General features: G+C 54.5%; 1 protein-coding gene across 6 annotated transcripts in view; it reads left to right on the forward strand.

Annotated features, from left to right (window-relative positions):
- Positions 1-24,375, forward strand: part of CCDC33 (coiled-coil domain containing 33) — a 101,360-nt gene that overhangs the window by 59,188 nt on the left and 17,797 nt on the right. For all 6 annotated transcript variants that reach the window (XM_004056491.5, XM_055363745.2, XM_063698695.1 and 3 more), the window contains one exon: positions 1,347-1,541. In XM_004056491.5, the coding sequence (XP_004056539.4) occupies positions 1,347-1,541 (195 nt within the window). The remainder of the gene's footprint in view (positions 1-1,346; positions 1,542-24,375) is intronic.

Genomic DNA, 24,375 nt, shown 5'->3' on the forward strand with positions numbered 1-24,375 from the left:
GCACAGACATGTCCCTGAGCCCAAGGAACTTAAAATTTTATTTAAAAAAACAAAAAAAGCAGCCAGGCACAGTGGCTCACGCCTGTAATCCCAGCACTTTGGGAGGCCGAGGTGGGCAGATCACAAGGTCAAGAGTTCGAGACCAGCCTGGCCAATATGGTGAAACCCCGTCTCTACTAAAAATACACAAAATTAACCAGCTGTGGTGGCGGATACCTGTAGTCCCAGCTACTCAGGAGGCTAAGGCAGGAGAATTACTTGAACCCGGGAGGTGGAGGTTGCAGTGAGCCGATATCATGGCACTGCACTCCAGCCCGGGCAAGAGAGCAAGACTCTGTCTCAAAAAAGAAAAAGAAAAAAAAATAGCAGGCAAGTCTGGAATTAGCAACATGAAAGCACAGACAGCCAACTGCTAGACCAGAAGAACCCAGAAAACCTACAAGTCAGTGTGAGCTGAGACATCAAGGCATCCTTGGGCGGTGGGGGTGCTGGTATTTGAGTGGCATCAGACTTTAGACATATGAGAGTGATAATCCTGCCAAGGGAGAAGGAGGAGAACAGGAAAAGAACATGGAGGGAGACGAAGGCTCATCAGAATATACAGAGAGAAGAGACTGTCTGCTTAATGGGTGGTAAGATTGAAGGATGATCGAGGAGATGAAATGGAAAATAGGTCTACATAGCAAAGAGTGTCAAAAGAGTGTAGGATTTTAGAAGCTGTTGTTACTGCACCAAGTGTGGGTGCCAGAGATGGCATAATTCATTTATTCTTGCACCAAAAATGTATTGAGTGCCTACAATGAGCCAGACACTAGGGATAGACAAGGTTCCTTGCTGACATGGGACTCACATCCTAGCATGGGCATTTGCAGAAGGGAGGCAGTTAAGAAGTAAATGCATTTTTAAATTTTCTGGTAGAGTAGGTGCTATGAACACAGTAAAATGGGATAAATGAATAGAGAGTATATTGGAAGTGGGATTACTTTAGATAGAGTGGGCCTCTATCTCAAAGGGTAGGGACCCTCTGAGCAGATCACATCTGGGCTGAGACTTGAATGATAAGAAGGAGACAGCTGCGTAAGGATCCCTGAGGACCTCCAGGAAGAGAACAGCAAATGCCAAGGCCCTGAGGCAAGAGCGAGCTTGGCTTGTTGGAGGAACAGCAAGGGCCATGTATTTGGGGCCCGGTGAGCAAGGGGCAGATGGTAGGAGGTGTGCACGGGCCAGCCATGCAGGGCCTCCTGAGCCATGAGGAGGAGTGGCTTGGGGTGTAGATGGTGTGCTTATGGTAGATGGGCACAGAGAAGGGGCCTGTCCTGAAGTTTCTCTGCACCTTCTCTTCTCAGAGACCAGAAAACTTCTTGACACCAAACAACAGCAAGGCTCTTCCTACCTTGGACCCCAAGATCCTGGATGAGAAGCTGAGAACCATCCAAGAGTCCTGGTCCAAGGACACAGTGAGCTCCACAATGGACTTGAGCACGTCCACTCCACGAGAAGCAGAGGAGGAACCTCTGGTGCCTGAGATGTCCCGTGACACAGTGAGTGTCTCTCCCCAGGTGGGAAGGGCCGGGGCAGTGATGAGGCCATGGGAAGGGGACTTGACTGCCATCTGCAGGACTGCTTCATGTCTCAGGTGGCCAGTAGACCTCCCTCCCCTTAGGCACACTCTGCATGTGAGTTACCCCAAAGTCAAACTGCTGGGCGCTGTGGCTTCTTCATTTGCAGGGTCTCTTCACCTTTCGAGTGGAACTCCCGTGTAATTTCTTTCAAAACAAACCCATGCAACACTTGCAAGCCAGGGTTCCATTTACCTGTGTAGGCATCAACTCAGAACTTCCTGAGGTGCATGGCCACTGGGTAGTGGGAAGCACCTTTAAGAGATTCATTTTAGCTTATAACAGGAGAAACTGGGGCTCAAAAAAAGAGGACACCAGCTGGGCACGGTGGCTCACACCTGTAATCTCAGTACTTTGGGAGGCCAAGGCTGGCAGATCACCCGAGGTCGGGAATTCGAGACCAGCCTGACCTACATGGAAAAACCCCATCTCTACTAAAAAAATACAAAATTAGCCGGACGTGGTGGTGCATGGCTGTAATTCCAGCTGTTCGGGAGGCTGAGGCGGGAGAATCACTTGAACCTGGGAGGTGGAGGTTGCGGTGAGCCAAGATTGTGCCATTGCACTCCAGCCTGGGCAACAAGAGTGAAACTCCATCTCAAAAAAAAATAATAATAATAAAAGAGGACACCAATTCTGGTGACATAGTCTGTGTCCTTGATCATGGGAGCTGCTGTGTCTTCCTGTTGCCGGTTGAGCAGATGCTCAGGAAGGGCTGGTGGAGGTGGCCAAAGTGACATCCTAATTTGCTGAGGAGTCAGTGCTGGGTTTCAGCCCTCGATGCAGAGAGCTAAAGAATGGGCTACCAAAGAGACAGTCCAGGGAGGTGCTACCCAGTAACCATGGCGAATTATTGGGTGGCTTCCTCCCTTCTTCCACAGCGGGTCCCATGGGGAACGCTGCTCTGGAAGATCTTGAGAAAAGGCCCCAGACAAGGCCACCTGTCCACAGGGAAGTCCAAGCCATCCTCCTCCCAGGACCTGACCTCCTCCACCAACAGCCTCCTCATCTTCCCCTGGCACTTCTGCACCTTTCTGGAACATGTCCCATCGGATGAATAGGAAGGCTGGCTGTCTGCTGGGCATGCCCAGGGTTCTTCCACATGAGCACCCCCGCCCACCCTGGAGCAGGGCCATCCTGCTCAGGCACCACAGCACTCATGGGCCATCTTTACAATTTTCTCCCGTCACCTCTGGCCCTTGGGGAAACAGCCCTTGGGATTAACATCCAGCTCAGTCATAAACTGCATTGAAAATAAAGAAACCCTGTCTTTGGAGATTTGGGGCAGCATGAATAAACCACTTGCTCCTGCCCTCTCCACATCCTGGCCTCGTGGTTTCCCCCTTCTTGTGCCTCTAAGCAGAGGTAGTAAAGGAAAGAGAGGCCAGGTGCATGGCCTGCATCTGTAATCTCACTACTTGGGCAGGCCGAGGTGGGAGGATCGCTTGAGCCCAGAAGTTTGAGACCAGCCCTGGCAACATAATGAGATCCTATCTCTACAAAAAATTCAAAAAATTAGCTGGACTTGTTGGTGCATGTCTGTAGTCTCAGCTACTCAGGAACCTGAGGCAGGAGGATCACTTGAGCCTGGGAGGTCAAGGTTGCAATGAGCTATGATCGTGCCACTGTACTCCAGCTTGGGTGACAGAGCAACACCCTGTCTCAAGAGAAAAACAAAATAAAAGAAAAAACGGGCCAGGAAAGAAAGAAAAGGGAAGGTGCCATCACGGGGAAAGGCACATGGGAAGGGAGGAGAAAGAAGGCATCCCTCCCTGGTCTCAGCCCTGTGGAGGGCTCAGAGCAACCTCTCCTGCTCAGCTGCCCCGGAGGGGTCAACCAGCCAACCCTCTGCCCTCCCCAAGCTAAGCCTCCACCTTCCCCCAAGGATGCAGACCTCAGCCCCTGACTCACACCACCTCTAGGAGCAGGAACCTCAAGCACCTCCTGGCTGGACAAGCCTCTCACATCAGCCACCCGGGCACTGACATAGCACAACCGAGGAGGGGGAAGTACCCAGCCCCACTCCTAGTACTGGGCATGGCAGGCAGTCCTTCGTTTGGAGTCTGCTGGGTAAAGCATCCAAGGTCTGAACTGAGGTCGTTAGGTCTGAGAGTCTTTGAGAGAAACCAGATACAGATGTCTTAATACCATGGATTTGTCTGTGGGAAGTGAGACACAAATTGCTGGGGTGGGTTGGGTTGGAGTCTGCACTGTACTCATAAAACTTGATGATGATGATGGTGGTGGTGGTGGTGATGATGGTGATGATGATGGTGGAGGAGGAGCAGAGAGGAAAAACTAGAGTGGAGGAAGAAATGGCCTTTAAATATAGAACGGATCTGAGAGGTAGGCAATATAAACAATGTTTTCAACATCTGAAAGAATATTAGAATAACATGGGTAGAGGGCCAGTCTTGATTTTCTCTTAAGAATTAAACCAAAAGAGATGGGACCAGATTGCAGCTTGAGAAGTCAAGGTTAGCCATTAGGAGGAAGTGTTTTTTGGTTTTTTGTTTGTTTGTTTGTTTTTGAGATGGAGTTTCGCTCTTGTTGTCCAGGCTGGAGTGCAATGGTGCGATCTCAGCTCACCACAACATCTGCCTCCCGGGTTCAAGAGATTCTCCTGCCTCAGTCTCTCGAGTAGCTGGGATTACAGGCATTCGACACCCTGGCTAATTTTGCTTTTTTTTTTTTTTTTTGAGACTGAGTCTCACTCTGTCACCAGCCTGGAGTGCAGTGGTACCATCTCAGCTCATTGCAACCTCCGCCTCCCGGGTTCAAGCAATTCTCCTTCCTCAGCCTCTTGAGTAGCTGGGATTACAGGCGGGCGCCACCACGCCCGGCTAATTTTTGTATTTTTAGTAGAGACGGGGTTTCACCACGTTGGCCAGGATGGTCCCAAGCTCTTAACCTTGTGATCTGCCCGCCTCAGCCTCCCAGAGTGCTGGGATTACAGGCATGAGCCACCGCACCCGCCCTGTATTTTCAGTAGAGACGGGGCTTCTCCATATTGGTCAGGCTGGTCTTGAACTCCCAACCTCAGGTGATCCACCTGCCTCAGCCTCCCAAAGTGCTGAGATTACAGACCTGAGCCACCACACCCAGCCAGGAGGAGGTGTTTTTGAGCAACAGTAACCATTGTGAGTGACAGAGGAGTAGGCAGAGAAAGAAGCAGCCTGAGCATGCTAGGCCGGGATTCTAGGAGGCTCTGAGTGATACCCCATACCCACAGACTGCAGAGGTGTTGTGAGCTGGGTCTGAAGGAGAACTCACTCAAGCATGCCCACCCTGGGCATCACCCCCAGCACTCCCATCAGTGGCTCATTCACCCGGAGAGAGTGTTCCTGGTCCCTCTACCCTCCCTCTTGCTGGACACCTGGTGAGGCCTTAAGGACTGGCTGCTAGCCCTGGTTTGCTATCAGGTTAGGGCCACTCAGCCACCACCATCCAGCCCTTGAACTAAAGAACACACTGACTTACTCGCCTCTGGGCTCCAGAGCCGTGCCCAGGCCTGGTCCAAGACAGATGTTGGTAAATGTTTGTTGGGCAATGGAATAGAGAACCCCTGGCTGGACAGCAAGAGAATCAGAAAGAACCTTAGAAAGTATCTAGACTGATCCTCTCGTTTTACAAAGGGTGGCAATGAGGTGGCCCAGGGTTGGGCAGGAATGGGCCTGCCCAAAGCTTCCTGACATGGCAATCTCATGCCACCTTGCATCCAGCCAAGGAAATACTGGACACTACAGAGGCCTGTATGCTCAGTCAACCTGGTGCCATCGGGTCCCCCAGAGACTCATAGAGTATCCAGGGCAGCGGGTATGCCCCTCTCCCTTACCCATCCCACTCTGTTCCAGGCACGCCGTCCCTCCTTGTTCCTGACTCTTGGCTACGTCCTTGTTTATCCTCTCACCTCTGGTTCGGTCCCCCAACTCATCATTTTTCTCTCTCTCACTCACCTTCTCGCTCTCACTCTCTCGCTCTCCTCAGATTTACCAGGCTGGCTATTTCTACCTCTGACACTTTGCCCTAGTTGGGGCCTAGAGACCCAGCCCCCAGCCCCAGCTCCTACCCACTGGCCAATGCCCAGAAGGATCATGGCAGGACCCAGACACACATGTTCACGTGGCCAGTAGATCCCAGTTACAGGCAGTAGAACGTGGGTGAGTAGCAACAATGTACGGCTCCATGACAAGCACAGGTAGCCTAGCTGTGTAGCAATGGGTCACTCTTCCATAGCAACCAAACAAAATTACATAGCAATGGATGAACTCAAGCGACCATGAGGCACAGTGACAAGCAATCGAACGTGGCCGTGGAGCAGTGGAGTGTCGTTGCATAACAATAGACCCAAGCCGTAGAATCATGTCACACAGCCCTGCACTGCAGGAGGGCACAATCATAGGAATGAGTACGGAGCACAGTGTGGAAGACGTGGGCAGACATACAGAGTAGTAGCACTGGGACACAACTGAGTAGCAATGGCACGGTCACAGTGTGTGTGGCTCCTGGACATGCGGCCAGGGAGCGGTGGCCGGCAGCAGGTCCCAGGGCTGGAGCAGCAGGCGCCAGCGACATGGCAGTGGTTGAGTTGTAGTCAAATGAAGAACCGCCTCCCTCACGCTGGGCCGTTGTCTCCGGCTGAGCCTCTTGGCCTCCCCTGATTTCCAGAGTGTGTTTGTCTATATCCAGTCTCATCAAGCATTCCCCGGAGCCCAAAAAACAATTTTATCTGATTCCCTTCAGATCCTACTTCAGCTTAATAGGAAATTGAACATTTTCTGGAGAGAAAAGCACCCTGGGAATAGATGAGAGTGGAGAAGAGGAGGTCTATGCCTCTCTGTGTGACGCTGCCTGCTGCCCCTGGCCCTGCCTGTCCCATCCCCATGGCTCACTAAGCCCACTGTGGCTCCCTGCCCCTGGATGTGCCCTTGATCTACCTCATTCCCAGACTGCAACCCAACCATTTCTTCTCACCTTGGAACACTTCGTTTTGATTCAGGCCTTTCAAGTTCCATTTGGTCAACATGGTGCAAAACTCTGGTCCTGGGTGGGCCCATCAAGGTCAAGGTCCCATGGGTATGGTCTTGGGTCAAGTGTAGGGCCTCAGGCAGAGGTAGAGGAAGCCTTATCTCCCATCTGAGCAGCTCAGGAAGCCATTGGGAAGAGGTGAGCCTTTAAGTGAGTGTGAAGAGTGAGGTGTTAAGGTTCACCCTGAGCATGGCAACTCTCCAAATAGTCAACAACCTGCAAGCATCTGCCCTCCACTCTCTGGGCACCCTGAGCCCATCTCACACGGAGCCAGGCCATGTCTCCTGATGCCAGGAGGGGAGCAGGTAAGGCGAGGGGGCTCTATGCCACCTCTAGATGGACCGACTTCCTCCACAAAGGGCTTTTGAAACACCTGCCATGTGCCTGGACTCCCCATTCCTCCAGCCTGTCAGAAAACCAGAACTCTCCACCCTGCCATGTGCCCAGCCCTGTGTCCAGCTGGGGCAGGGACATGGGGACAAAGAGGCCAAGGACCTCAGCTCTGAGAATTCCCCAGTGGACAGGAGCAAGCCATACCCAGGGAGACGATTAGTGGCACAGAGTAGGCACACAGTAAATATTTGGTGGTGGATGAACAGGCAAAGGAGGGGCATGGTTGGGACAATGTAGCTTTTTAACTGCCACACTTACCCAGCACTCCTGGACACACCTAGTGAGCCCTTAGTGAAGGAGAGAGAGCTGGGGAGGTGGTGGATAGGGAGAGAGGCAGGCAAGGAAGTCTTCCTGGAGGAGGCAGACTATGCTTTGGATAAAAAAAGGCAGATGTGCTCATTTACTATGGAAGAATTGTGTATTCAGTGTTGTTTCCAGCACAGAAATTCAAGCACAGGGTTGCTTCCCTCCTCTTCCTGTCTCTCTCCCTGTCTCTCCTGCTCTGTCTCTCTCTCTCTTTTTCTCCCTCCCCCCTCTCTCTCTCCACCTCTCTCTCCTTCTCTCTCTCTCTGCCTCCTCTGTTTCTCTCCCTCCTTCTGCCTTGCTCAGAGGAGATTTGTGGCAGACCAGAGGGCCCTCATACCAGGAGATGAATAATTGACAAGGGTTGTTAAAAGATTCAGTGGAGTTTTTCCAACCTCCTTACACTGGAATAACTCATTTCTTTCATTCTGTCTTTGAAAGCCTTTCCCCCTCCCTCCACCTGTCTCCTCCACATCCCCGCCCCCCTGAGCATACCGCTTTTGTTTCTCTTCCTTTCTTGAGTCTGCTGGACCCTAGAATGATTCAGCCTTAATCCCTCGGTTTCTCTAAATCCCTTTCCCCAGCTGTCCCCACCCCACTTACCGTGCTCCGGAGGTGTAGGTTGACTTCAGCGGAGACAGCCCCAGATCATGAGTGCAGAGAGGAAGGAGGACCAGGGAAGCTGTGGCCTCTCCCAAGTCCCAGTGTGCCAGAGGTGGGCTCGGTCCTCAGAAAGGCAAGCCTCCCAGCACAGGGACCCCTTTCCTCGCAGGCAGGCGGAGGGGTGCTCTGGGGACGCTGGGTGACCATGTGCCTTGGTTTCTCCATCTTAGCATGCTGCTTACCCTACCCTACCTGCCCCTCAGGATCAGATGGGAGAGGTGAGTCCCCCCAGAAAGGGCGGCTGGCCGTGTAGCAGAGACACCCTGAGCCTAGTCCTTTCTGTCTGGCTGGCATGGCCCGGGGGTGACCACCCATCCCTGTCTGTCCAGGACTGAGGGGTTTCCAGACTATGAGGTGTTCAGTGCTTAAACCAAGACAGTCCTAGGCAAACCTGGATGGGGGCCACCCTACATGGCACAGAAACCTCCCTGTCCCAGGTCTGCCCCACTGGAGGTTGCCACACTCTCTGCCCTGTCAGCCTCCCTCATCCACAGGGCACACTCCCCCTGCCCAGTCTGGCCCGGCTCCGTGCTGTCCATGCACTCATAGTGCTCCCACTGCTCCTGCAAGTGACCTTGAACTTCCTTCCCTTCTCTGGGCCCCAGTTCCTGCCTCTGACAGCACAGGAGGTTGGAGCAGATGTTCCTGAGTGCCCTGAGGCTCCTGCACTGTGGCTGGAGCCTTGGTCCTGCCCCCAGACCCACACCCGGGATGGGGTCTGCAGCCTGGTGAGGCCGACAGCAGAGCAGTCAGACCCAGCCTCCACTCCTCAGCACCACCTGGTGGCAGGTGATTAACTCTGAGCAGGAGTCTTTGAGGCTGCCAGCAGCAGTCACCAGGGAAGGGACTTGGAGCACCCCTGCACACTACCCACGTTGGTGGCAACAAGCAGCAGGAACGTCAGCCTAGGGTGGTGACATTGCAAAGCCCCGGGAGCCTGGGATTGGCCCCCAGGAGCAGGAATAAGCAGCCCCCCCAGGGCCACTAGTTCAGGCACCAAGCCCAGCCTGGGAGCATGGTCACCCAGGGCCTGGGAGTACGAGAGGACCCAGACCCCAGGTCCTTTGGAACCAAGACAGGCTGAGGAACTACAAGAGAAACAGGGAGTGAGACAGAGACAAAGAGAGCAGAGCCAACCAGGGCCCACCCAACGGCCTCCAAACAGATGCCCTTGACTCAGTGTCCCCTTCAGGCCATCCCACACCAGCCACAAGACACGTTCCCAAAACACTGGCCACCCCAGCCTTCCTGCTGTCCCCCCTCAGTCTCCGTAGCCCCTGACTCTACTGCCCAGCATGACTGCCCCATTTGCTGGGTTTGTCCTCTCTCCCAGTCACCTCTCCAAGCATCCCTGTTCTGTTCAGCACACACTCACGAGCTCCCGCCCGGGCCCAGCTCCCCACAGGCAGGAAGGCTTCTCAGGGCCCCAGCCCTCCTCAGCTCCTCCCCTGCACTCCTGCAGGCCCTGAGCTGGGAGCACCGCAGGCTGACAGGGGCTGGAGGGGTCCTGCAAATAAATACTTCAGACAAGGCAACCGACCTAAGCCGTGGCTCAGAACACTCGCCAGCTCTTTTCCCTTTCCTGTCCCTCCCCCAACTCTGACCTTTTTCTCTCCAATTCCTAAACACAATCACACACAGTGCTTACCAAGCATTTTAGCAAGGGAGGGAGGGAGGGAGAGGAGAAGGGTAGAAAGGAAGAAATAAGGATCACATCCCACATGTGTCTGTTACTTCCCTCTGCAGACCCCTCCTCTCACCTGCATAGCTCTTGCAGGTTTGTGTTCCATCTCCACCACTCCGAGGCTGTGTGACCTTGGATAAATCACTCCACCTCTCTGCTCCTGTCTCCTCATTGTTAAGTGGAGGGAACACTGTCACCCTGTCCACCTCTTGAGACTATGGGGAGGATTAATAAGAGAACGAGGGGCAATGTGTTGGAAACTGTAAAGGGCTGTCCACTTTGCAGGAGACTTAATAGTCACTGTGTTCCTGGGGCCCTGCGATCAAGGCGGAGGATAAAAAGGAAGCAAAGATCCCCCAGGCCTCTCCCTCTGACCCTTTCTCCGGCAGGGCTGTTCCCAGACCCCTGACCCACTTCTCCTCCCTCCTTCCCCCATCCCTCCGAGTCTCAGCGGGCCATTCTCCTCCTCCATCCATCACCTGAGACTAAAGAGATTAATAAACGAGACTCATAACTCAGCTGCTGGGATGCAGCAGATATTTACGGCTCTGTTTCAATTTGCAGAGAGATTAAGTGTTTGTCGATTTATTGTCTCTTGGTGTGTGCAAGCGGCTGAGCAAGGCCCCCTGCAGGCCAGTCCCCTCCCCCACTCCACACGCCCTGCACATGTGTGTGGGCACCTCGCCTCCCACCCCCAGCCCCCAGCCCTGGAGCTGGTGGGGAGCCTGGTGCTGCTCTGCCAGGCAAAGCTGTGGGCCAGTCGGGTGGGCCTGTCTTCCTGACCGACTTGGCCAGGTACCTAAGCTGATTTAGAGGGACCACTTGCACTCCTCCAGTCTTGTCCCTCCCCACCTGGCTAGGTAAATGTGCCCCAGATCCCAAGCTCCGTGCTTCTAGAACACTCTGTCAGTACCCAAGACCCCCGAATGGGCCTGAACCTGCTTCTGCTTATTCTTCTTCTTCTTCTTTTTTTTTTTTTTTTTGGACAGAGTCTTGCTCTGTCACCCAGGAGGGAGTAGTGCAATGGCGTGATCTCAACTCACTGCAACCTCCGCCTCCCAGGTTCAAGTGATTCTTGTTTCAGCCTCCCAAGTAGCTGGGATTACAGACACCTGCCACCATGCCCAGCTAACTTTTGTATTTTTAGTAGAGACAAGGTTTCACCAGGTTGGCGAGGCTGGTCTCAAACTCCTGACCTCAAGTGATCCACCCGCCTCGCCCTCCCAAAGTGCTGGGATTACAGGCGTGAGCCACCACGCCTGGCCTAAACCTGCTTCTGAGGACTATGCAAGCTTAAATCTACACTTCTAAGGGTTGAATACTTTTGTAGGGGTGCACCCTGAGACCCAAGAAGCGACGGCTGTTTGCAGAGGGCACATGCTGGAAGCCTCCATTTCTGTTCTTGTACTGGGTACTACAGATATTAGGGGTGGGCCTGGATAGGGGAGGCTTCCATAGAGAAAGCCCCCCAGCCTAACTGGGGAGAAGTCTGCAAAGGCCAAGGAAAGTGAGGCAGCATGAAAAGGAGCATCACCCAGGGGCTAAGGGGGAAGTACTCAAACCCCAAGGATGAGCAGTGCTTCAGGAGCCAAGAAGGGACCACATGAGCACAGGGAGCAAAAGTGTCTGGTGCCCCCAACCTCCTCAGACCCCCAGCTGTCTCTCCTTTCCCTGTTGACTTTTTATTCTGGCACATGCACCTACTCATTCATTCATTTCTGGTACATGCACCTACTCATTCATTCATGCATTCATTCATTTGTTCGACCAGGGTTTTGAGCATCTACTCTGTGCCAAGTCTGGTTATCTCGCCCCACAGATTCCTCCACTCATTTGTGCAGCCCCAGCAGGTATGAGTTCCATTTCCACCACCCAAGAGCTGTGTGGCCTTGAAAAAATCACTCAACCTCTCTGATCCTGTCTCTTCATTGTTAAGAAGAGGAAATACTCTCCCCGCCTCTTGAGGCTTTTCAGAGGACTAACAGGAGAGTGGATGGCAATGCACTGGAAACTGTAAAGGGCCGTCCACTTTGGCACTTTGCAGGAGGCTTATTAATAGTCATTGTGTTCATGGGATCCCTCGAGACTGAGGGGGATGACGGAAGGCAGCACAACTCACCCAGGCCTCTCCCTCTGACCCTCTCTCCAGAAGTTCACCTCCAAGATATGTGACAGTCACATAAAGATAATTCCGTACAAGGGTCCCTGTCCTCAAGAAGTCCCAATTCAGCAGGGAGACACATCAAGAGTGGCTGGAGGAGGATGTGGTCAGGACTGGGGCTCAGGGTCCTCAGGGGATTGTGGGAGCACAGAGGGGGTCTACCTAATCCTAACCCCCATCAACTCCCACCCCAGGCAGCGCACACTTTCTACAGAATTCCAGGGTAGTCTGCAGATGTCACTGTGATAAGCAAGAGAGAAAAGCCAACCAAGCATCAGTAGCGGTTAGCATGAAACCATAACAGATCTTTGATTTGTTGGTGGAAGGGAAACGAAATTCCTCTTGTTCCTGCAAGAGGAATCTGTTGATCTATTGAGTGGGAATTACTAGTTAGTGTGTGTGTGCCTGTCTCTCTCCAGGCCTGGCCTGGGGTCTCACCAAAAGGCACTGTGGGGCCCCAGGGCTAGTCCCTTCCCTGTCTGGACCTCAGTTTCTCTATCTGTATTAATGGAGTGAATGCCTCCTTCCAGTGAGGGATGAGAAAGTCTTGGCGGTGTGGAGGAAAGAATGGATGGGATAGGTGGAGTAGTGGACTGGTCAAGTCAGGCCTGCCCTAAGTACCCAGAAGATCAGGCTCAGAGGAGATGAGAACAAGGTCACTCCGGGCAGAGGCCACCCAGAGAGAGAGAAAATTTACTGCCGAGAGAGGGTTGGGCAAGAGGAGCATCAGGAGACATGGAGTCAGTTCTGACTTGAGGAGTCAGCCTGACTGACCCCTCCCTTCCTGGGCCTCCGTCTCCCCTCCTATGGAGTGAGGAGCCTGGTCTTGACAATTTCCTCTTTCATCCCAGCAAACAAGGCAGGCAGAGGCGGGACAGCCTCCTGGCGCTGCTCCTTAGTGAGATGGCCGGTGCTGCCAGGTCTTGCTGTCCATCCTTAATTAAATGGTGGGTGGGCGAGGCAGGAGTGGAGCACTCTCGGTAACTAAAGCCAAGATGATGAGGCCATAAATTGCTGAGGGCTTGAGTCATTGATTGGTGAGGGTGAGGTGGACTATAGAACCAGGAGTGACTGGGAGAAAGAGTTGCTAACCTGGGAAATGGGGCTTGTCCCTTCTGCACTCTGCAAGCACCAGCCCAACCTTAGTACTCGTTTTAATAACACTAAGTGTTCCCATCAAGATTTACTGAGCTCGTACTCTGCACCCAGAACTTTGGTCATAATCTCATGTAATCCTCGCTCCAGACTGAAAAAGAACATACAATTATCATCCCCACTTTATAGGAGAGGAACCTGCTGATAGCACAATAACCCTCCCAGGGCCACCAGACAAGACCGAGGGGGAGTCTTTGTCCAACACATATCGGGGGTCTCCAGCCTAGCACCTGAGCCTTGGCCGAGCCTGGTGACTCAGAAGTCAGGAGCCTGGTGAGCTTAACTCACCATCTTCCCAGCCTATCTGGGAGGAAGAGCTGCCTCAGTTTCCTAGTAAACACCAAGACAAGCTCTGTGGCCGCAGGCCACCCCCGCCGAGTTCCACCTGGAACATTTGAGAGTATAAGCAAGGCCTACATACCATATGTCCAAACCCCAGGTAATCAAAATATAAATCAAGCAGAAGCTAGCAAACTCCTAACTATGTTCCAATCCTCTACCTCAATAAATACACCTTATGAACAACCTCAAGGAATTCTCAGCTTCCACACTGGCCCCTGGCAGCGTGGGGACAGCCACTCCCAGGCCCCCACCCCTCAACCCCACCCGCCCCCTTTTCTCCTCACACGGCTCAATTTCAGTCCCACACCTATGAGACTTTGTGGGCTCTCTCGAGTGCGTAAGGGTATACTGCCACCTTCAGGAGGACAGGTCCTGGAAGCAGGGGAGTGCCAGGATCCCAGTTACCCAGGGTGAGGTCTAAAGCGGGCACAGGCTCTAGGTGGGCACGTCCCCCTTGGGACCACCAACTCCTCACCCCATGGGAAGGGTTGTACCCCGAAGAGGGCCAAAGCAGGACCTTTCAACCCACAGGGCCCAGGGCTGGAGCTCCTCTTGTCCAGGGCTAAAGGCAGAACTGTCCCTCCCCCAACCCTCACCACTAGCTTGGTGACTCTATCAGGGTGCACTCCTGAGTTCAGATTAAATGTTTTTCAGTACAATCCAATTTCCTCCTGACACACGGACTAGAAAAGCCCAGTCCATGTATGCAGACACACACACACACACACACACACACACACACACATTTGGTGCTAAATATCCAATCAAGTCCGCAGATAATAGAGACCAGCCAGTTCACTCCCAGTTTAATCAGATAAAATGCTCATTCATCGGCTCCTGCCAGAGCTGCCGTCCCCTCCTTAGGGCGGAGTCGAGGGGGCGGGGAGGGCCTGTGGGGGAAGGGGCTGAGACCCGAGTGGCTTGAGCATGTGGGCTGCGCCTTTAAATCTTCAAGGAGGGGGGACAGCGTTGCCCACGGGGGACTAATTATCCTTCAGCCTTTAGCCAGCTCTTACTCAAACAGACAAAAGGGGGCTCAGCATCTCTGGTGGTGCTAAGCCTCTGCAGCAGAATTTTTTTCACTCTCAGATATGCAAATCCACCTCCACAGGGTGGACCCTGGGGTTGGGCTGCAGAGGGGCTCGGGGATTTGGAAGGGCCAGGAAGAGCAATGACAGCTGGACCCTCTCAAGAGGACCAGTTTGGGACTGGAGGCATCTCACTCTTCCTCCTCAGGCTGGGTAGGGAGCCATTCAGTAGGGAGCTGCCACGCTGGTAGGGAGGGTCCTGTGGAGGCCAAGATGAAGACCTCACCCTCCTGCCTTCTTCTGTATGTGGGTGGGGGACTCCTGTGGACGGCCAGTGGGCTCACTCAGAAAGCTGGCTCAGGATCTGGGAGCTGACTGTCCAGATGGGGCCCTCCTGCCCTCCTCAGCCTCCCTCCTCCTAGGACACAGCCACCAGGTGACCTGTCCCAAGCCCAAATCTAGACATGCTACCCCCCGCCCTGAACCCATGCATAGTTCCCTTGCCTGCAACAGGAGGCCCTCAGCCTGATGGGCCCTGGGGCTTCTGAAGCCCCTGCCTCAAGCCTTTACCTGAACCCAGAATATTCTACCCACACTCAATGGCAGTGGTGCCTCCTCCCAGCTCCAGGCCTGTGTTCCCGGCTCACTCCACCTTGTACCCCTCGCCCACCTCCACCCCAGGTGCCTGGCGTGCAGTGGGTGCTCAGTAAGTGTGTGCTCACTGAATGCACAGAATGCCCTTCCTGAGCAGCTTGGTGGACCAGGGGTGGTCTGGATCACAGAGGTGTTTACCTCCTACTCAGCTCCCAGCCAGCACCTACAGGAACCTCAGTCTCTTTAGCTGGGAAAGGGGGACAGTGCTAGGCTGGCTGTGAAAACCTCACAGCGCCTGGAGCGGCTCTGTGAGCCATGAAGAGCTTCTGGCGCCTTTTTTTTTCTACAGTGGGGAGTGAAGAGGACAGTGTAGGAGAGTGCAGAGGGTCTGGAAACAAGCTTCCATCTCTCTCGGTCCCTCCAAGACCCGCATGTTACACCACTATTGGCCACTCCTTCAGGGAATCTATTTATCCACCACAAATGGATCTGTGCCCCACCCGTTCCAGACCCCCCAAGTCCTCCACCAGCCATCTCAACAGAACAGCCTGGACTTTAAGTATGAGGGGAACTTAAAAACTCTGGGAGAAGCTAGCACAGTGGCTCACACCTGTAATCCCAGCACTTTGGGAGGCTGAGGCAGGAGGATCACTTGAGACCAGGAGCTTGAGACCAGCCTAGGTAACATAGCGAGATGCCGCCTCCACAAAATTTTTTTTAAAAATTAACCAAGCATGGTGACACGTGCCTGTAATACTAGCTACTTGGGAGACTGAGGTGGGAGAATTGCTTGAGCCTAAGAGGTTGAGGCTGCGGGCAGTGAGCCATGTGCCCACCACTGCACTCCAGCCCAGATGACAGAGTGAGAACCTGACTCAAACAAAATAAAAACAAAAACAACTCTGGGAAGATGGTTAGGAGGCAGGACTGGAGATGTGCTTGGTGCAGAAGGTCTGGCTAATCAGAATTTGAATTCTGAGGCCGGGCACAATGGCTCATGCCTGTAATCCCAGCACTTTGGAAGGCCGAGGCGGGCAGATCACGAGGTCAAGAGATTGAGACCATCCTGAACAACATGGTGAAACCCCGTTTCTACTAAAAATACAAAAATCAGCTGAGCGTGATGGTGCATGCCTGTAATCCCAGCTACTTGAGAGGCTGAAGCAGGAAAATAGCTTGAACCCAGGAGACAGAGGTTGCAGTGAGCCAAGATCAAGCCACTGCACTCTAGCCTGGGCAACAGAGGAGACTCCATCTCAAAAAAAAGGAATTTGAATTTTGAGACTGACTCTGAGGGGCCTGAGGTGGTCAGGGGGCATCCTGAGAGAGCCAGCAGGGAGGGTACCCGCCAACAGCGGGAGTGCTGCCCCCAGGAAGCCCCCTCCCTTCATTGCCACCTGCATCTGTGAGGTCTGGGCCCTGGATTTCCATTACCTGAGCAGTGGGCAAGGCTGAGCAGGCTGTAGAGAAGGTTCCCATGGGGAACTCTCAGGGATGGGGAGAGTGAGGTGTGAGAGGAACCGAGGCCAAAAGAGGCTGGGTGACAGGCAGGGGAGGTGGGGGGCTCTGAAAGGACCAACTGCTTTGAGGCTCAAGCCTCAAGAGGCAAAGCTGAACACAGGGATTACTGGGGTTTTGATGGCTGAAGCACTTTGTGAAGCTCTGGGGTGGCCTGGAGCCTGGCAGCAGTGAGGTGGTTTTCCGCAGCACAGGGCTGGGGAGGAGGCTTGTGGCCTAGGCTGGAGGCAGGACCGTGATCTGCCTGGACGGGGCTCACGGGGCCTGTAGCACAGGCCTGGAGGCAGGACGGGTGGTCTTACCCCACCTCTGCTCTCCTGTGACACTGAGCTCCCATCACCCTGGTCCCTTCCCCTACCCATGGTCCCTCCCAAGGCTAAAGATGGTCTAGGCCTCCTTGGATCCCCCAAGAGCCCCAAATGTCCAGACAGGCCTCCTTCCCCCAGGCAGAGACGTGGCAGGTGCCCCCAGTATCTCTCCCCTCCACACCCCCTACCCCAGTGTGTTCTCTCCTGGCCTGGGTGAGGACAACAAATGGGACACAGTGGGCACATGCTTCGCAAAAATAATGAGAGGGAAGAATGTGAAAATGAGAGCCTAGGATTCAGGCCTGGAGAGCACAGTCATCTAAACAGACGAGGCTCTAATAGCAGGATCTCAACCCCTCCAGCTGAAAACGACCAGGAACACACATGCAGTTTAACAAAGTTGGAGTTATTCTGGGTTTATTGACTCGTTGTAGTAAGGGGGATGCAACCATGGGAGTTGCGGGGCATCCCGGAAAGAGTGTGTGGGAAAGGACTTCACAGATTCAAGCTGGTGTTAGGGGATTTGGGGAAGGGTTTGAAGAAACAGGCTTTGCTCTGGGTTAGATGACAGCAGGAGGCTGGCTTAGAATCAGCATTCTAAGAGTCAGTATCGTAGGAGTTCTCATCTAGAAGGCAGGAATGATGGTCACTAATAAAGAAGCAGCAGTCACTCATATTAGCCAGGAAAGGGAGTTTGGTCATTTTTGTGGTTTGGACAATGACTATGTTTTATCTGTGTTCACACACTTTACAGAGTGGTCAGAGAGTGGTGTTGTGAATGACACCAGGGTCCAGCTGTGGCCGCCAGCTCCTGGCCACCAGGGGCCGCTTTTCTTTCTTGGTAGCTTCAGACAGTGACCGAGAAGAGATGAAAGGGACAGATGTTACTCACACAGCACATGCCAGGCACTGTGCTCAACACTAGACAGACCTTGCTCACGTAATCTTCACCACAGCCCTCTCCTCATTGTACAGATGAGGAAACTGAGGTTCAGAGAGGGAAGGTGCCCATCAGAGTCCAGAAGGACTGGCAAAACTAGAATGTAAACCCAGCTTATGTTCTCCTTGGTTCCAAAGTCCCTTTCACCCCCTTGCCCTTGCCTAGAGGCTGAGCCTCTGCTCGTTCCTCAGAGCCACGTGGTCCTGAATTGTGTCCCTTGGACACCCCCGCTAGGCACATCTTCCTGAAAGGGTTCAGCCTGTCCATGGCAGGCCAGCCGCAGTGTCAGCAGCCGCTCCAGCCCAGGAGGGTCCCCCGTGCCTAGAGGTGTGAAGGGTAATGAGGCCCCGTAATTAAGGTTTCTGAAGACATGGCTGGGAGATTTATAGACAGGCTTTGTCAATAATTGTGCTACCGGCTGCAGATCCAGCGAGACATCGATAAGTGCTCGTTACAGCTTCTCCCTGCTCCCTGCCCTGCCCCCGCACCACCCCTCCTGAGCCATCAGCCTGCCTGTTCACAGCGCCTATGTACACAGGCTTCGCTCAATTAATTTGCACTTGTTGGCGCCATCTGTTCTTTTCATGTGTCCTTATCAGGAGTGTGTGCGTCCTGCCTCCTGCTCAGATGTGACAGTGCAACCCTCCTCATACATATAGGGGCTTCCTGGACAGGCTCACATCTCCCCTCTCAGACTGGGCTCTTCAGGATGGGACACTGTCTCCCCCCTCAGTCTAGGACCCCTGAAGGCAAGGCCAAGTCTTCATCTTCCTTCACCTCCCCCTCAACACCCACAGCCTCTCTCTGCTGAGCCAAGCTTGGCCTGGACCCTAGCAAAACCTTCTGAGTCTGACCCCACCAGGCAGGGCCTCAGCCCTCCAGAGGAAGCCCCCAGACCCCAAACCAAACAATGCCCTGGAAGGCTGGCTGCCTCTGGGTGCTGGGAGGTAGGGTGTTTGTTCTGATCCCCACTCTGGCTCCCATAGCCTGAGCTTTGGCAGGTTCTTGTTACGCGAACAGTGACATCTTTGAGTCACAGGGGTGGGAAGGGGCTAAGAAGCCACTTGGAAGTCTCTGTTTCCCTTGAGCAGCATTGGTTAAGGGTGGTACAGGGGCCAAGGCTTGGACGGCTCCTAGAGTGGGGTGGGTCATGGCCTGGTGGCTCCAGGATGCCAGGGCAGGTGGCCCACCCAGATAACTGAGAAAAGGCAGCACCTCAAGGATGCTTTCCCTTGGCTCTCTCCCCATCCCGAGGTTTTGGGCAGCCAACATCCCAGCCTACTCTTCTCTGGGTCATTCTGTCTTCCAGAAGGCCTCTCAGTCCCTTCCAACCCCAGCACAGATTTCTTTCTTTCTTTCTTTCTTTTTTTTTTTTTGAGACGGAGTCTCGCTCTGTCATCCAGGCTGGAGTACAGTGGCGCGATCTCAGCTCACTGCAACCTCCGCCTGCCCGGGTTCAAGCGATTCTCCTGCCTCAGCCTCCCAAGTATCTGGGATTACAGGTGCCGGCCGCGATGCTCCGCTAATTTTTATGTTTTTAGTAGAGACGGGGTTTCGCTATATTGGCCAGGATGGTCTCGAACTCCTGACCTCAGGTGATTTGCCCAGCACAGATTTCTAACCCTGGAGGGTTATGAATGCTGAGCTGGCCCTGCCACAGAAGTGCGAGGCAACTTCTTACCCTGTCTGGGCTCTGGGTCCTGCATAGCACATTGGATTTGTTTAGAATGCAACCAGACCTTATTCTGGGAGGGTTACAAGCATGCTTGGTGCCAGCATCCAGGCCCAGCCCAGTCCACTTTGCCTGCCTATAACAGGCTTGACAGCTGGGCCTTGGACTTACATCCAAGGTCCCATGACTGAACCCTGCAGCCGCTCCAGTCTCATCTCCTACCAGCCCCTCCTCGCCGCGTGTCCTGTCTGCACTCCCACAGTGTTCCAGGCTGCTGCTCACCTCCACACCTGTGCTCCTGCTGTTCCCTGTGCTAGGACTGTGTCCCCTCCTTATGCCTGTATCACCTGACAAACTCCTACTCATCCTTCAAAACCCATCTCCCGCTCTGACATGCCCTCCAATACACCCTTGCCTGCACCCCAGGGTGAGGAGGGGGCTGGCTGGGGGGCTCCCCCGCTACGGCATTTGCCATACTGATTTACTATGCCACACTGCCTGCTGTCACATCGACTAGAATACAAGCTCCTTGGGGACAGGGACCCCAAGCCTTGGCCACATCTGTGTCTCCAGGGCCCACCACAGGGCCTGGCCAAGTGGGCCTGCCAAAGAGTATATCCTGAACTGGGAGGACCTCAGTCCTTGGCCTGGGTGGGGGAAAGGCAGTGCTCACCCCTCCCCTAGAGATGGAAGGAGACACACTCTTGCCACCCTGGCTGCCCACTTATAGGGTCATGGCGACCTCAAGGCAGACAGTGGATTCAGTTAGGGCAAAATGCAAACACACATTTCAGGGGTGGGGGGCACAGAGCAGGGGGCTTTAACCAAGCTCCCTGCCCACCCTCCCCCTGCCAGCCCCCTAGTCTGGACCCATCCCAGGGCCCCTCTGTGAACATCACTGGCATCATGACGAGCCCTTTCCTGCAGACAGCTCCAAGCTGTGGTGGAGCACCTGGGGTGGGGATTTGGGGGTTAGGAAGGGGTACAGTTCCATTTGTATTTCAGGCCCAGCAGCATTCCTGCCAGGAGAGAGTTTTAGAAATGGAAATGGAGGGCTGTGTTCCCTCAGCACATGTCCCGCCTCCGGGAGCTGGCATCTCTGCTCTCACATGGCCCATGTGCAGGGGCACAGAACCCCAGGTGCCAACGAGCCCCCTCCTAGGCTGCAGCAGAAGCCCACAGCCAGGCAGGGCCCAGAGAAGTCTGACAGCCTGCCAAAAGCAACAGCAAAAACCACCTCAGCCCCAGGAGCCTCCCATCCCCCACCCCTGTGTGTCTGATGCGGTGGTTTTATTGCGGGCAGTGAGGGCATTCATGACAGCCTCAGAATGTATGAGCCAGACCTGGAGCCAGCAGGGGTAGGGGGAGCAGAGCAACTGTGCGACTCCAGGAGATGGGATGTGGGCTCAGTGGAGGCCGTTGCAGGGGACCAGGGAGGCGTCTGAACCTTCTGGCTAGGCCAGCTTCAAGCTCGAGTTGCGGGGAGGCCTCTCCTGCCAGCAGCTAAGCATGGCTATCAACATCCTGCGTGCCCCACCCTGAGTTCAGCTGAGCCTCTGGCCCTGCAATAGGGAGATCCCAGCCCTGATGAGTGATGAAGCATGAGCCCTGCCCTTACGGACTCCAAGGCCAAGGCCAGTTGAGGACAGGAGAGCCAGCCCCAGGGTCCGGAGTAGTGGTGAAGACTCTGGAACCAGCTCACCCACTCCAACAACTTCCCTAGCCTCCTCATGTCTCACTCTCCTCCTCTGTGGAATGGACATGGAGAAGGCTACTTCATCAGGTGACTGGTGGTGAAGTTAGGCCGATCTATTTAAGGTAGTTAGAACAGTGCCCAGCCTATGGTGAGCTCTTGTTACCTGCCTGGTGCAGGCTCTAGAAATTCAGAAAGGAAGCCAAGAAGAGTAGGAAAGTCTTTTGTTAGGAGGTGGGCTTTGCAGAATGGATCTGCAGAGATGGGGGAAGGCGACTCCATCCTGTAGGTGGGGGAACTGTGTGAGCAAAGGCACAGAGGCCGGATGCACTGAACCTGTTTGTCCCCCCAGAGGTTCTGAGGCCACAGGAAGTGGCTGGCGCGGGAGTGGCTGGTCCAAGGGGAGCTGCACTATTAAGTGTGGAGGGGGAGGGGGACAGGAGCAGGACCACAGGGACCTTGACCGCCAAGCTGGGGGAAGGAAGTGTGAATAAAGCCCCAATGCCACCAGGCATCTCTGTACTGCCCTCCTCTCCCTCCCCACCCCAGCCAGGCACCTGCCCTGTTTCCTGGGACCCCCTGAAGGAGGACATCCCTTAGCTCCACAAAGAGCCCCGCCCTAGTCTTCACATAGTAATTGTCTTGTGTGTCTCACCCAGTGATAAGGGGTGGGCAAGGGGCAGGGGGCATCTATAGATGAAATGCCTGAGACCAGGCGGGAGACCCTGGGGCCTCCCTGGCTTCATGGGGCAGGCTCAAGTCCCTCAAGGGTGCGGCTTCCCTCCCTCTCAGCAGCCCACACTTGTTCTATGTCCGGTGATGGGTCCCTGAGGGTCCGCTCGGGCGCCCCTCCAGCCTCCCGCCAGAGCAGGGCTGGAAGACTGCCATGTCTGGGGCCCGGCTGAGCTCAGTGCATGCCTCTGCGTAGTGCATTATTGATGGGGCTTCTAATTGTGCGTTTCCCAAAGTCTACAGGCTTTTGATGAAAAATTCATGGCACGCCCGAGGATGGGAGCAGACTCAATCGATTGGCGCACAGCAGGCAGGGGAGGACAGGGCCACTTGCAGGGAGGGGTGGTGAAGCCTGGTCTGGGAGGCTTCTTGCCCCAGGATCTTGGGGATAGCAGGGGGCACACACCCATTTCCCTGGTGGGGAGGCTGAGGGGCAGGAGCAGGAAGATCCAAGGCCCACATCTCAGTGCCAGCCAGTGACTGGTGCCATCCAGGGAGGATGGCCGACTCCACCACGGGCCTCCCTTTCATTCCCCAGACCCTCCAGAGCCCCTCATGAGAGTTGCACAGAGGAGGGAGTAATATTTCTGGAGCCACTCTTATATGCCAGACGCTGCTCGGAGGTGTACACTCGCAGCCTCATTTAATCCCCAACAGCGTTATGAGATGGGCACAGTGATGCACTCCATTTTACAGAGGAGAAAACAGGCTTAGAGAGGTTAAGTGACCTGTCCAAAGTCACACAGCTGCTTAGTAACAGAGCCCACTATCTTTCCACTTCACCAGGCCCACTCAAATAAGAACTAATAGGAGTATGGGGATTGTCTTGTGCCACTCCCCTACTTGTCCCTATTGTTCAGAGGAAGTGTCCCCATTAAGAAAAAGTGGAGTGGGCCAGGTGCAGTGGCTCATGCCTGTAATCCCAGCATTTTGGGAGGCTGAGGCAGGTGGATCACGAGGTCAGGAGATCGAGAGCATCCTGGCTAACACGGTGAAACCCACTATCTACTAAAAAAATACAAGAAATTAGCCGGGCATGATGGCAGGCGCCTGTAGTCCCAGCTACTCGGGAGGCTGAGGCAGGAGAATGGCATGAACCTGGGAGGCAGAGCTTGCAGTGAGCCCAGATCGCGCCGCTGTACTCCAGCCTGGGAGACAGAGCAAGAGACAGAGCCAGACTCCATCTCAAAAAAAAAAAAAAAAAGGAAAAAAGAAAAAGAGTAAGTGAAACATGAGGCCCGCAAATGAGAAAAGGAAGGGCCCTCCGCAACACCGGCAGAAGCCAGAGGCCCCCCAACCCTGTGCAGAGTGCTGAGCTGGGCACCCAGCAGCAGGGGTGGAGATTTTGAAACGGGTAGAGGTGACTGTCTTGGCTTGTCCAGTCAGGGATTATTATTGTGCCACCACTGAGGCCCCAAAGAACACTGTAAGTCATCCATTCATTCATTAAACAAGTAAACAAATATTTATGAAGTCCCAGTGCTGGTCAGCATCTTGCTAGGTCCAGGTGGAGGGCCCTATCATGAAAGCCTTTGGGACCAAGCTTGTCTGGGACAGACAGGCTGAACCCAGTTCAGCTGGGGAAAGGCAGGCAGGCCCCTCCATGCCCCAGGAGGGGGTCTCCGCAACCCAGGCTGAAGCCAGTTATATCAGACGTTCTGCCTTCGTGACCAGGGCCGTTTCTAGGTGGCGGGCTGGCTTGTTTGGGTTTGTTTTTTTTTTTGCTTCCCAGTGAGTTTCTTTCAAAAACATCCACCCATGTCTCCGCTGAACTAAAGAGAAAGGAATTTGTCCAGAGCATCAGGAAAGCAGACAGAGGAAGTCCCCAGGGACCAGGCGTGGGGCCCTAAGCCACACTGCAGCTGCAGGGAGGAGAGTGAGCCCAGCTTGTGCTGCTGCGGGGTGGGGAGGACTCCTGAGGGGACAAGGGGGAATCAGGGAGCAGAGAGACTAAGGGGGAGGGGGAGGAGGAGACTCAGGGACAGAGGGTGAGGCTCAGTGGGAGAGAAAGGGGAGACAGGGTATGGGGGTAACCAGGAGGCAGAGAAAGTGGAGAAGAGAGGAGGGAGTTGAGGGGGAGGCAGGAACCAACGTGTAGCCAAGGGCAGGTGAGGGAGGAGGGATTCTGAGCCTGGGCCAGGGGAGTCAGAAGGCCGGAGCCCTGAAGGGCCCCACAGCCCTCCCCGGCCCTGCCGTCTCCATACAATTCTATGGCCAAGGAGTGAACCTTGCATGATTTCAGCCACCCCACCCAGACACCCCCCCACCCTGGAACAAAGGGGAAGTGGCCCCATGGGCCTGCCTGCTTCCAGCTCAGGGCTGGGCTTGGTCACCAGGCAGGCACTTGTTGTAGCAACAGTCCCTGGGGACCCATCCTGGGGAACAGGACTGCTAGCAGTAAAGATGGGGGAGCCAGGGCCCCCATCCCCTCCAGCCCCCAAGGCTGCCCCAGGCCTCATTGACAGCTTCTCTGTAAGTCGCCCCCTCACCCACTGGTTCTGGGAAGATGGGTTGGCTCGCCTAGCAGCAGGTGTGTTGGGGT

This window comes from Gorilla gorilla, chromosome 16, assembly GCF_029281585.2.
Source record: "Gorilla gorilla gorilla isolate KB3781 chromosome 16, NHGRI_mGorGor1-v2.1_pri, whole genome shotgun sequence".
NCBI lineage: Eukaryota > Metazoa > Chordata > Mammalia > Primates > Hominidae > Gorilla > Gorilla gorilla.